The sequence below is a fragment of the Eptatretus burgeri genome, chromosome 3 (genome assembly GCF_056783735.1).
Source record: "Eptatretus burgeri isolate ZD-2024b chromosome 3, Ebu_testis_v1, whole genome shotgun sequence".
In the NCBI taxonomy this organism is placed as follows: Eukaryota; Metazoa; Chordata; class Myxini; order Myxiniformes; family Myxinidae; genus Eptatretus; species Eptatretus burgeri.
The window spans coordinates 52,811,481-52,825,087 of NC_140963.1; the positions used below are offsets into that span (position 1 = coordinate 52,811,481).

At 42.4% G+C, this 13,607-nt stretch overlaps 2 protein-coding genes across 4 annotated transcripts in view; one reads left to right on the forward strand and one right to left on the reverse strand.

Annotated features, from left to right (window-relative positions):
• The window catches only part of CFAP91 (cilia and flagella associated protein 91), a 125,410-nt gene that overhangs the window by 23,889 nt on the left and 87,914 nt on the right, over positions 1-13,607 (forward strand). The window lies entirely within an intron of this gene.
• The window catches only part of LOC147029882 (profilin-3-like), a 55,377-nt gene that overhangs the window by 21,114 nt on the left and 20,656 nt on the right, over positions 1-13,607 (reverse strand). For all 3 annotated transcript variants that reach the window (XM_085873357.1, XM_085873353.1, XM_085873354.1), the window contains exons 7-9: positions 9,085-9,347; positions 4,843-5,074; positions 2,950-3,082 (exon numbers count right to left, since the gene is read on the reverse strand). In XM_085873357.1, coding sequence (XP_085729483.1) covers positions 2,950-3,082; positions 4,843-5,074; positions 9,085-9,347 — 628 coding nt within the window. The remainder of the gene's footprint in view (positions 1-2,949; positions 3,083-4,842; positions 5,075-9,084; positions 9,348-13,607) is intronic.

Here is a 13,607-nt window from a genome sequence, read left to right on the forward strand (position 1 = left end):
TTGCTGAATAGTCCTTGTGAGGAATTATTGTCCACTTTGATCGATATATAGGAGTCACCTCTTGCACGCGAAAATGCAACATATAGTTGGCCATGGGAGAACACAGGGGCTGGGAGGTATATTCAGAGTTTGTCAAATGTTTGGCCCTGGGATTTGTTTATGGTCATCGAGTATTCGAGTCTGACTGGAAATTGCATCCTCTGCAGTGTGAATGTTAGGTTGGCGTCTGATGGGGCAAGCTTAACATGATATAGGCCTAGCCCTAGACTGAACAGGAGCAGTGGAGGGTGACCGAGAATCAGAATGCAAATTTCAATGAATGGCACTTTTTGGCACACATCCAACGATCGAACACCGCTTGGATGCTTTAATTTGAAGATTACACACACGCACGACACAACACAGGTAACGATGGCGGTTGATATTGACAATTAATGTAATGAACGGCAGTTGTTTGGGTGCATCTGACAATCGAACACCTCTTTAATATGAATAGTTAACACGCATGCATTCAAGGTACAGAATCTATTGTCAGACACCACGCTTTCGAAGAACAAAGAAAAGAAGAGAATCCGGGCAATGAAGGGATGACCTCATACCCGTTCCCTGGTTCCCCCGACCTTCAGATTATAGCCTTTGGTGTTATCTGGACGTAGGCCTATTGCAACTCATTTTCGGGTGTTTTTAATATGTACGTTGGATTTCAGACACAAATTGACAGTCAAAGAGGGCGTGTTCAGTCCAGGAAGTACGTTAGATTTCAGACACAAATTGACAGTCTAAGACGGCGTGTTCAGTCCGGGAAAGAGCCAATCGGGGTACACGTTGGCAGAGCTCTGGCGCTCATCGTTCCACTCCTTCCACGCTGATTTTTAAAACATGACAACCATTGCTGATGTTCTGAGCTATACTATTTATTATCAGTTGTGTTTATGTTCAGTGTTTGATGCAATGAGTACTCTCTTACTCGAGTTCATATTTTTTGGATCGATGGCAGCACTTACCGGACAGCAGTTCAGCGATGGCGACCGAACAGGAATAAATGCGGCCGTCAATGGGTTTAAAATCGTGTTGAAGCCACGTTGTCATCCAATTCCAGCTTAGAAATTTAGTGCATCGTCTTCGTCACATTAAGAAACCCCAGTATATGCGAAATGAGGACATTCTTGTCGGCGGTTTAGGAGGAGAAACGTCAAATTACGCGCAGACGTCAACAGAAATAATATATTTTTAAAAATAAATCTTTACTTTAAATACAATGTTTCTTGTTACATTTTTGCTGCAGGGGCAGACCATCGATGATGTATTGGTATTTTTACTTTAGGTTGGCATAATAAAAACTCAATTGACCCCTCACACCAGCATGTGACCAGGGGAGGGGGGGGGTTAACTTAACTGCCAGACCCACAACAAAATATATATCTGAGCAAAAATGTTTTTTGTGACCTTACTGCAAGGTTAATCGTGATTAAACTTTCTACGATCAGATTTTTAATCACGATGCACATAAATAGGGGGTTTACGTGTCTACGACGGGTATGGGGGACAGGACGGATCACAATACTCGGTTACGGTAGTTTCTTTGGATGTTTTGCGCCGAATTCAACAGCTCAGTTCTTCTTGGTGGCGTGTCTGGGTGCCCATGGTAGCGTTTGAGACGGGTCGCTTTAGATTGTTGGCCTTGACACAGTGCCGGATGAGTAACACGAACGATTTGACATTCATAGTTTCTATATTACCTCCATCAACAGATGAACAACATGGCAGGATAAAAGTAGTAAACGCCGAGTTGAACAAACGTCCTGAACTCATGGACTTAGTTAAGTAAAGCACGCCGTCTGGGACCCGTCCGTCGGTTTGCTGCCGAACTCTGCTGATTGTGACGTCATCGATTCCCTCTTTGAAAATTATATCTACATTCGATTTTTTTTTAATCCGCTATCACCTGCGTAAATACATGGAACACATAATGTGAAGATTTCGGAAGTAGGAACAGAATATGTTCGGAGAAAAGTGTGTTAGAAGTTCCAGGCTTACGCCCATTATATTATGATTGAACACTAGTTAGATCCCTTCATGATCCTCAAGACCCTTAAACACTTTGGACCCCTTAGGATCCATGAGACACTTTATACCCCTTAGATGCCTTCGACCCATCAGACATTTTTCACCTCTTATGACCTAAGACCCTCAAGACACTTTAGACCCCTTAGAAAATAAAAAAATTCATTCAAAAATTGTTTTTGATGACTTTTTCTGCTCACCATTCATGTCACACAAGTTACACTATGACGAATCGAAACTGATATCCCACAGTGAAACTGATGTTGAAAAGTGAAAATGAAATGGATCATCGGATGGGAAACCAGAATGAAATGCTGTGAGAAATACCGAAAGTGAAGCTATGGAGGAGTACAGAAAGGGGTTGGGTTGGGGGCTGAATAAGCGATGAGGAAAGGGATAGGTGCACGGAGGTGGTCGTGGGGGGGGGGGGGGAAGAAAGTGTGAATGGGGGTAAGTTGGTGGTGAGTGGGGGGAGAGGAGGCAGAATATAAAAGTCTGTGTGTGTGGAGATGTGTGCACGTGCGCATATGCGTAGCACATGCACACACATGGGCATAAAATAAAAGTTCAGGCACAGGGGAAGCTAATAACAGTTCGATGTCCAGTTCTACATATTTCCACAAGGTTCCAAAAATGTAATTGATGCTTTTATACAAGAAGAAGAACAACAACAACGCCGAGCTCTCTATGAGCAGCGTTCGCTACGCGAGACGCTGCTAAAAATACATACACAGTAACATAATGTAAATAATGATGTTATTTACAACAATATAATCAGTAAATATTGGCACAAAAAGTGAGTAAACATGGTGAAACAGTTTCAGGGCAAGGAGCGAAAAGAAGAGGGGAAACGTATAAATATTGAATGAAGTACATGTCATTTACCTTGACTTCAGCATATGTGGATAGTTTTTCAAGGTGTGGCACATTGATAGTCTTTGCCAGTGTTCTGAATCGTGACAGCATCGCGGCCTTGCAGAGACGACTGGCCCGGGCTGGAATGCTGCAGTGTGGAGAGCTAGGCATGGTAAACAACAATAATAATTTTTGAGCTGTGTGAAACCAAATGAATGTGAACGTTTTCAAAATTAAATTAAACATGATTTCACTTACAATTGGGAACATCAACCCAGGTCAATAGACCCATCAAGCAGGCACAATGGTTACCAACCTTAAGTTGTCATACCTCAACATTTAGTTGACAAAATTCAATGGCAATACCTTATGTTTAACCAGAGCCGATTTGGCCGGGAAATTTTCATTGGTTCAGGGTGAAGGCTATTCATTTAATTTTGTGTGCGGCATGTGGCTGCTGGTTTGCATCATTTCTGGAGGGGTGCGGTGGTGCCACTGATGCAGTGCCCTCTGGAGGAATTTGTAATTTGTTCATAAAACCAGAGAGAGCTTACCGACTCTTCGTGAAGTACACCATGGTATCTTTAACATCCACCAACTAATGCGAGCACATGTTCGTGGGACGGCACAATGATTTATTGCCCTCCCTGCATTGCACTATGAAGACAGTTTATAGCCGATTCAAGATTCAAACCCAGGCTGGACAGCTGAGAGGCGAGTGTGTACCTTTCGGCCATCGTGGTGATAATTTGCTTACTCTTTAAAAGACCTCATGGAATGTTTAACATCCACCAATTAATGTGAGCAGACACACACATGGTTTAACATTCATCTGAGGGATTGTGTACTTTCTGCAGCAATGCCCTGCCGATAAAGTATCAATCCAGCAGTCTACCGTTGGGTGGGAGGGGATCACAAACACACACTTCTGCAGAAAGGGAAAACACAGAACCACACAATGCGAAACGCAGTATGTATCGACTGCTACAGTGCTAATCAATGCACCTTGCTTTGCCAGCATGCCCTCGGGGGAGGGAGGGAAATTAAATTTGAGGACGTGAATGAAATCTTGTAATATTTCAGATTTGTAATTTGTAGTGGAGGTAGCAGTGTAGCAGTAGACACTGTTCAACTGCGATGAATAGTCTCTGTTTAAAACAGACTACGAGACTGGAAGTTACATTACAACTTTAGAATCTTCTTTCTGGGCAATGGATGAGCGTGAGGCAACTTGGCTGGTCAGGACCCCTGCAGCAAGTGCTAATGTAGCACAATGGTTCATGGATACAAAAACTGGACACGTGCACAAAACGCGCACAAACGATTGATTGGAATAGCTAGCATTACATGTCAGAGGAAAAAGGCGCATTTGGTCTCGGGCGACGTTTCAGCACATTGAACTCGGAAACACAAGCAGCTAAGTTTGTGTCCTGAAAACACAAACAAGAAGGAACACACATTTACTCACCCACATACGTACAGCATGAGGTCACAGATTAATCTGAGAGCAGAGCAGACCATCTATGATGTATTGGTATTTTTACTTAAGGTCGGCATAATAAAAACTCAATTGACCGGCATGTGACCAGAAACGAATGGCCACCCCTCGGGAATAAAAGCGGACACGTGCCGAGGTCTGAGGTCTATAGAGTTGAGAAAGCACCCTGGGAATCGGGTGAGACTTCGCATGAGACTGGATCTGCTCTCACTTCTGACTTGACTAGCAGGATAGATCTCGTTCCTTTTTTCCTTCACGATATACGTATATCCATTCTTACTAATTGCATTCACCAATATAGTGAGATTCAAAAAAAAAACCAAAGCATACTTTGGATCATTCCGAGTATTTTGTTTGAAGAACATTTTGAACACCACTCGTACTACTGTATTATCAATAACAGCTCTTGGTGAATAAATACTCACTCTTCTGTGACGATCCCCTTTGAGGGATCAACAAACTCCAACGCAGCGTCCCCATCAGTCCAATTCAAACTAACACCACCTGCTCTACATGCTGTCACCTCACGCTCTGCAGAGTCGATAGAGTATCGGCTAACGATGTACTCCTCTGGAAGCTTTACAACAAGCTCATCCTCGATTCGACTGTTCACTGCGATATCCAGGGCTCGGACACCATGTCCGGACCTGTCTGTGCCTTCAAAAGGAAGAGAGGAGAAAAGAATGATGAAAAACGAATTTGTAAAATTTAGTGTTTCATTGTTTTGTTGAAATTTATATTTTAAAAAGGTTATTTATTTTATTAAAAAAAAAAAAAATACATACATACACATATATATATATATATATATATATATATATATATATATATATATATATATATATATATATATATATATATATATATATATATATATGTAAATATCATTACAATTCCTCTTAAGAGTTGAGGGTTGGGGTGTCAACAGTGATGGCTTTCACAGGTACCATTACGTCTCCATCCCAAATTATCCTCAGGGCTTTTAAAGAATAAGCTATGAAGTGTGGACTGGCCCCAGATGTCAGTTACAAGACTACTGCATGCATTACAGGGCGATTACCTCGATCTGAAGGATATCGAGACAGGTGGGTTTTTAATGACTGTCCAAGAGTGGTAATTCTCCTGAAATTAGCACCGTTTCCAAAGGCATCAAACCATTAATGCTATTGCCCTCAGATTTTAATCCACAAACTCCTGCGATTGTTAGTGTAGTGACCTCACCATTAGATCACGACTGTACCCCCGATTTAAAAGGAAATGAGGACAAACACTGCTGTTTGTCATTTCGGACATTTCTTTTGATAACAAGTTTTGATAACATTGAGAGCACGCTGGCATACGTCGTAGTACGTTGCCATACGTCGTTGTACGTTGGCTTTAAACGTTGTACTTTTCGGTTGTCCTCAAATTTTTTCATGCTTGAAATTTCACGACGTATGCCGGCGTATGACTCGCACGTTCCGCTACGCTGGCCACAAGTTGTAGGCACGGTCTGCGATCGTTGACAGACGTCAACACATGCTACTTGTAAGTTAATCATAAGTTGAGACACGCCGAGGTAATGTTTAGAGTACCCGAAACTTATTTCCTACCTATGATTAACGTGTTGTTGGCACGTTACGGGATCGTTGCCACACGTCGACAGACGTTACTTTTAAGTTACTCATAGGCTGAAAGACGTCGGTATAATGGATCGTCCTTGCGTCAGCGTCCACGGCCACGGCCAGGACACTTATTTGCAGCATTCTTCAAACTTTTCTTCGGCATGACGAGGATGTTCACACTTCGATGTCTAGCTTGGCTATGATTCCAATTGTCCATCGGCAGCATCTATTTAAAATAGTCGAGTTTGAGCGTTTTAACACGTTCAGAAGAAACGCTTCAAATTTCCAAACCCCAGCGTCAAAAAAAAAAAAAAAAAAAAAAAAAAAAAAAAAAAAAAAACAAAGGCGAGTGACAGCAATTTAAATCGTTCATTGTAAACAATGAAACTAGCTGAGTGGTACCGTTTAAAAGTCGTTGAGTGTAAAAAAAAATCCAATTGTTGAGCGCAAGCGTCTACTTTCAATAGTGGAGATGCAGCAATTTAAATCGTTGAGTGGCAGCCTATGAACCTACCCGTGGACACGTGGACGCAAGGAGGATCCATCATAACCCACACCCTCCCCCTCACACTCACCTACTACTGCCAACATGAACAAACTACTACTAATACTAATACTGATACTGATACTGCTGACATGGACATCGACTCAAAAAGGAACTCGAAAACACTGTTGGGTTCCCCTTTTATGAGCAGCATTTTTATATACCAATTCCCAACACCGCTGGGAACACGTCTTTATTTGGCAGTTGTAAGCTAGAAACACATTCATTTTTTTTTTTATTTTGTCGACCGGAAGACGTCATTGGAATACGTCTACATACGTCGATGTGTGTTGGGACTATGTAAAGAATTGGTTCAAAGAACGTCAAACACAAGTTAGAAATAAGTTTCGCGTAAAAAAGACATTACCGCGACGTGTTTCGACTTATGAGTAGCTTATAAGTAGCCTTTGTGGACGTGTGTAAGCGTCCACATATCGTGTGTAAAACTTATCCTCATCGCATGCGAACGTGTGTCATACGCCGAGTACGTCGTAAAATTTTGAACATGTTCAAAATTTCCTGACGTACTCTACTTACTACGACTTATGATAGCGTATTTAGCGTTCTACTCACGTATACCAAACTTACACATACCGTATTCGACGTACCCCAACGTTTTAGACACACTTTTTGTTACGTCGGCATACGCTGGCAAGATCGCCAAGGTGTGACCGCGATTTTGACCCTTCCATTTCTACGGCAGTTATGATTCAAATCGTTGTGCGTCAGCCTTTTAATAGGCTACGTCAAGACATCGTCGGCGATGCGTGCAACGCGCTATGCCTGAGTTAGACTATCGTTGGGCATCGGTTGTGTAGGCCGACAACAGGTTCAGCATTCGTTGGTATAAGTTATCTATAACACAACAAAACGTTCTGTGTAGTTACCAATGCGTTATACATAAGACCAAGTCGCTATGAATACGTCCAAATCTTTAAAAAAAAACATCAAAAGTTCAACGTAAGCCAGCGTTTTACATAAATTTTAACACGTTGCCATCGCTGGCTAAAACGTCAAGGTGTGACCGGGCCTTTAGATGTGTAAATAAAGGTGGAAAAAGTCTGATTTAATGCAATTTTAATCCAGGCTATAAGGCAACAAAAGGTGAAAATTTTGAAAAGGGGTGTAGACTTTCTGTAATCGGCACTGCATCTGTACACTTGAGATTTTTTGTCGACTCCCTTCCCACCACACATTATAAACATAGGGGCAAATACCCCTTTGCGCTCACCTCATAGCGGCTGGTTATGATAACCAGGGAACCACTGGTAAGCATGGATGACCCACAAAATATGCAATTGAGAAGAAAGTGTATGCCTGATATTGGCTTAATGGTGACAATGGTGGGCTTGGGATCCTCGGATCCTGAGTTCAAATCCCATTCAGCTGTTAAATTAATACCAGGTGGGGTTGACTCTGCCTGTCATCCTTCCGAGGTCGGCAAAATGAGTGCCAGCTTGCTGGTAGTCTGCATCAGTGGCAATCTGTCCAGGATTGTACCCAATAGCCAAGGAGACTGCTGAGGCAGCACCAATGCTCTACATAGAGTATGGTCCCAGTGGATGGATGGATGGATGGATGGAGAAAGTAAATACCTATGGATTTTTTTTTTAATGCCATAAACAAACTTTGGTACATCACAGGTGATGAAGGTTGCAGCCAGGTTTCATCAAAATTGTGTGGTTTCAGACAAGAAAGCAAATACATATTTTGGGGGGCAACCCCTCTTGCACCCCCCCCGGAGCCCGATTTTTCTAATGTCATGAACAAACTTTGGTACATCACGGGTGATGAAGGTTGAAGTGGTTTCATCGGAATTTTGTGTACCGTTTGGGAAGAAAGGAAATAACCATTTTGGGGGCGGGGGGCAAACTCCATGGCGACTCCCTCAGACCTTGAATTTTTTTAATGGCATGAACAAATTTTGGTACATCACGGGTGATGAAGGTTGTGGTCAACTTTCATCATAATTGCATGTGTAGTTTCTAAGAAGAAAACAAATAACTATTTGGGGGGGCAATCCCCATAGACCCATTTTGGGCCCGAATGTTTTTTTTTTTTTATGCCATGAACAATCTTTGCCACATACATGGTGATGAACACTGTGGAAAAGTAAAAGTTTGATCGATATTGTATGTGTATTTTCAGAGAAGTTGAAAGTATTTGTGGATGGACAGACCGACGGACGGATGACGCACCATCCCATAAGCTCCCCGGAACTACGTTCCAGGTGAGCTGCTAATCGATTTGGAATGCCCCTGCAATCCCTCAAAAAAAAAATAAAAAAACTCGCAACAGAGCAGACAAGAATGGAGTCTGCATGAAACAGCTATTGGAATCATGGAGCTTCTCAATCAAGGGAATGAAAAAAAAGACAATGAAGAGAGATGGAAAAGAGAGGTGTGGGGAGAGAATGCAGTAGCATGGTATTTAAGGCATCAATATTGCCTGCCTTGCTATGCAGTATATCTGAAATAGTTAAATTGAAAGCTACGAATATTCCTCCTGGGCTCACTCACCAAGTGTGATGCTTTCAATATAAATGGGCAGCAGAAAGTGTGAGAGTATAGCACCCTGCACACCACCCACAGCCCAGACGAGCAACTTATCGCTGCCTGACAGACTGCCTGTCAGGACCAATGGATTGTCCCCTTTCAGACTCTGCTGCCCGTCATCAGTGGTGCTCCCGGGGTACATAGTGAGGGGGAAGAACCCTTCTGGGCTGACCACGTGCAGGCGAAGAGAGGGCAGTGTAGATTGGGTTGGGAGGTTTGGTTGTGAACTGGAAATTGAGAATGCAAGTTATACAGTGAAATAAGACCAAACTATATTGTCATTGAGCAAACATTTAGAATAAAAATTTCATTGACACAACCAAATGAAGACAAGACTCTGCATGATAGCAACAGAAAAATGGCATGATCTGCCCAATAAATAATCTTTTCTGACTGCCAATGGAAACACTGGTAATAAATTGAAGTCATGGATAAAACTCATGAAAGAGGATGTACAAATAGGAAGGAGAAATGAGAAACAAGAAAGCACAATTGATGAAAATTAGTTGCAGCACCAATTTGGGAGTCACAATGTGCATTCACTCTGCAATGGGAAGTGGGCGTTGGCGACACAAACTGAAGAGATTGGTGCCTGAGGTTATTTATTACAGAGAAGCGAGAACAGCAATTCGACTAAACGTGACAAATAGTACTTGAGAACCCCATTGCTAATATGAGGTTACACCAGAGCAAGAGCGAAAGGAGCAGATCGAAGGAATGTGCGGAGCCAACAGATGGTTTAACGAACACTTTGGCAATGCCTCAGATTGCGAAGCACTTATCACGACTGATTATATCAAATAGTGAGGAATCACACCCCACAAACATCGCACTTCTCTCACCCACTCGTGCATCGGGTTGTGAAAGTACCGAACCAATGGCAGATGGTGCATGAGGCGAGACCAAGGATTGAATGAGATCCTCAAAATATTTTGATGGTTAGATATTTTAAAACGTTAATGCTGAGAAGTTGAACACATCACCACAACAACAAAACTATCCGTGGTAAGTGCCAACAATCAGTGGTAAGTGGCTGGAGGGACAAGCAGATGTCTGATGGTGATGTATGAAATAGTATTTAAAGACTGCGCACACAGTTTATCGGACATACGGACAACCAAAAAAACATGATGCCTCAGGCGACTTAATAAGCGGAGGCATAAAAACACTCAAACAAGGTGGGAATGACAACAATACGACACCATAATACGACGGATTGCAAGCACGACATATTTTAAGTCTGGTGCTGGCTTTATGGTTGAGGTGGCTGGCTTAAAATCTTTGAGTTCTGAGTTTGAGCCCTGTAGTTTCATTGAAATAACACCAGGTGGGTTGACTCAGCCTGTAATCCTTCCAAAGTCGGCAAAATGAGTACCAGCTTACTGGGGTAATAAGCCATTCGAGTGTCCTGTGTTGGAGTGGCGACCTGTCCAGGACTGTACTCCTTAGGCAAATGAAACTGCCTCGGCAGTCCTATGGGCTTCACGGGGTGAAAGGAATGGTTTATCACGACATATTTTTACATTTTTCCATGTCAATCGCACAACAAATATAAAACACAACAAGAGCAAAGTCAATGGCACACCATTATGAATCCCCATGCTTGGCAATATCATTTTGAAACGAGGAGGGTTTCACTTGTTGATGTCCTACTTCAGAGCAATTTGACATGTCGTGATAGGGAGTGGACTGGAAGAGCTTTGGAGCACTGAGAATGCACCAACGTCAGTTTCCCAGATTATTACTGGTCACATCCACATAAAGGGCTTTACGGACACATTTCCATACCCAGGAAGCACTTGCTACTCTCCTGATCAAGGAATCAAAATACCTTGACAATGGATGAAAACAAAATGTGCATCAGCTGTATCAGTACTTGTTGGCTGGAGCAGACATCAAAACAGTGTTCACAGATCAAAATCTTGAAGAACTGTTTGCACTTCTTTGCAAAGTATGTGATCAGGCATGTAGAAGCAACAGAACAGCCAATATGTGGATTCAGTACTTTGAGCAGGTGAACATCATGAGGCTGTTTGTACGAGCTAAAAGGACAGGGGATTGGTATCTTCATCCATATGCCGTCAAGCAAATGCTGCCTGACCTCCATGCAGCTGGACACTTGACTGTTCCCTCGTGCAATACCCTGGAAGTCTTTGTAAATGTTCAACATGACAACGGAACACCACAAGGAGCTTAGACCAACAGTGATGTTGAGCGCTTCATTGAATTGCTGAATACACACAACAAAGTGTACTCGTCTGTAGAGAAGAATGGTCGCTGATGAATCAGTGAACTGTGATGAGGCAATGAATGGGGGTATCAAAAGCCAGAGAAATTATAGGGTAAACATTTGCAGACATGCAACTGAAGCACAAAAAATAAAGTGAAGTCCATCAATGAGAAACGCCATCAAAATACTTGGCAATGAGGTTGTGGTAAACGCATAACAAATGCTCCACCGTATCCTTTCAGGCTTTGATTCTATCTCCGACTTGACAACACCTAAAATATTAATTTGTTACCAGCCTCCAGCCCTCTTTGATGAAGTTTCCATGAGATAGCCCACAAAGGCTGCGATGGTGTCCTGACTAATCTCCCTTGTCTCTGATGAAATTGAACCTCAGGATGTCACCGATATCTTGGATGGAGGTTATCTCCTCCATGCTGTTGTCTGGCCTGGTCAAGCAAACTATGCACAAGTTTGTGATTGCTATGTGCATTAGGCCAAAAAAAAAAAAATGTTGCATTGGCGTAACGGGTCACTGAAAAATAGGGTAGGTCGGTCGGGATCTTTTTTATTTTTTATTTTTATTTTCCTAATAAATCCCTCCCAAAATCTCCCCCGGCTCGAGTACCACCCTTTTTGTCGGCGGGTTCTGTCCGAAACACTTCCGGGTTTTTGCGATCGCGATCGCAATCAACAAGATACTTGAAAACGATAGCAAAACAACAAAAATAGCAATAAAATAGGGTCGGCAAAATTTTTCGATAGCAAAAAAACAAAACAAAAAAAAAACGTAGGGTCGGCGGAATTTTTAGGGTCGGGCGGGTTACGCCAATGCAACATTTTTTTTTTTTGGCCTTAGGTGCAGACTTAACATGAACTGAACATAACTATGGTGTTTTATGGTTATTCTGGACCACAACCCACCAAATCAAGAGTAGAAAAGGAGGGCAGAAAAACGATCAACTGCTGACATTGAGATTAACAGTCATCTCATGACATCGTTACTTAAGGCAAACAAAGGACACCTCATTGCATTACTATCTGAGGGTCCACAAAGTGTTCAAACAGAAGTGAAGACAGACAGATAGGCAGTCAGTGATGCAGACACTGATTGTTTCCACTGCTTTAACTCTTGCTGGTGAAGGCCATCCTGTTGTCGTGGTGGGGTCTGACACAGATGTACTCGTGACATTTGTGGCCTTGACACCGAAAATTCCAGCATGTTTGTATTGAATCCAGGCACAAGCAAAGCCCCACAGAAACTGTTCGACGTTAGGTCACCTATTGCTTCTTGGATTAACAATGGACAACCTCCTGTTCTTTCACACTGTCACTGGCTGTGATACATCAGCTCAATACTGACAAGGGAAGAAATAGAGTTTTGAAGGGGAATGAGCACCGAAAGCAAGTGGTCAAAGTGTTGCCATGACCCCAAAGTAATACATGAAGACATTCCTCAAGCTGGAGAAGACTGTACTGGCACTCTATAGTGGAGAAAATGTGAAATGTTTGAATGAGCAGAAGTACAATGCATTCACAAAAGAAAATGCCAACAAAAATACAAACCCTCTCTTTCAGCTGAAGACCTTACCGCCTAAAAGCATTGCAGCTCAACATTCGTTTTGGGTGCACTTAGAAGTGCAACAATAGCTTAGGAATTAAATGGATCCCACAGCATTGTGATGGACCACCAAAAACAACAGACTGCTACCAATACCTACTGAGTTTCCATCAGGAACAGAAAAACTAATGAACATCATTTCTTGCAATGGTAAAGCTGGTTGTATCTGTAGATACAGATGCTGGTGAGCAGGGATCCCTCATTTCACCAGTATGTGGCTGTTTGGGACTTACATGTAGCAATTCACTCTCCTTGCCAGAACTCGAACAAGAGATTGAAGAAGAGTGAGGATCTGTGAAGCTGTGAAGTCACCCTATCCTCTAGCATGAAAAAGTATGGCACAAAGAACAAAGAAGGCAAACTTTGTGGTGACATTTTTCAATGACGCACACATGGGATTTTTGGGGACTTTCAGCAAGTTACTCCCGGATCATTTGCACGAAACAGAAATTCTGCACTATCTGTGACACACCCTAAACCTAAAAGTACCAGACTAAAAAGCATTTTGAAACTTTTGAATGAAAACAAATAAACATCCAATAAAAGTGAAAGAAAAGCTAATCACGGATCAGAGAAAACTGCCCACACAGAATCTTTCCCCATGGCATGTACCAGCAGCATGGTTATGCTGGTTCCTCT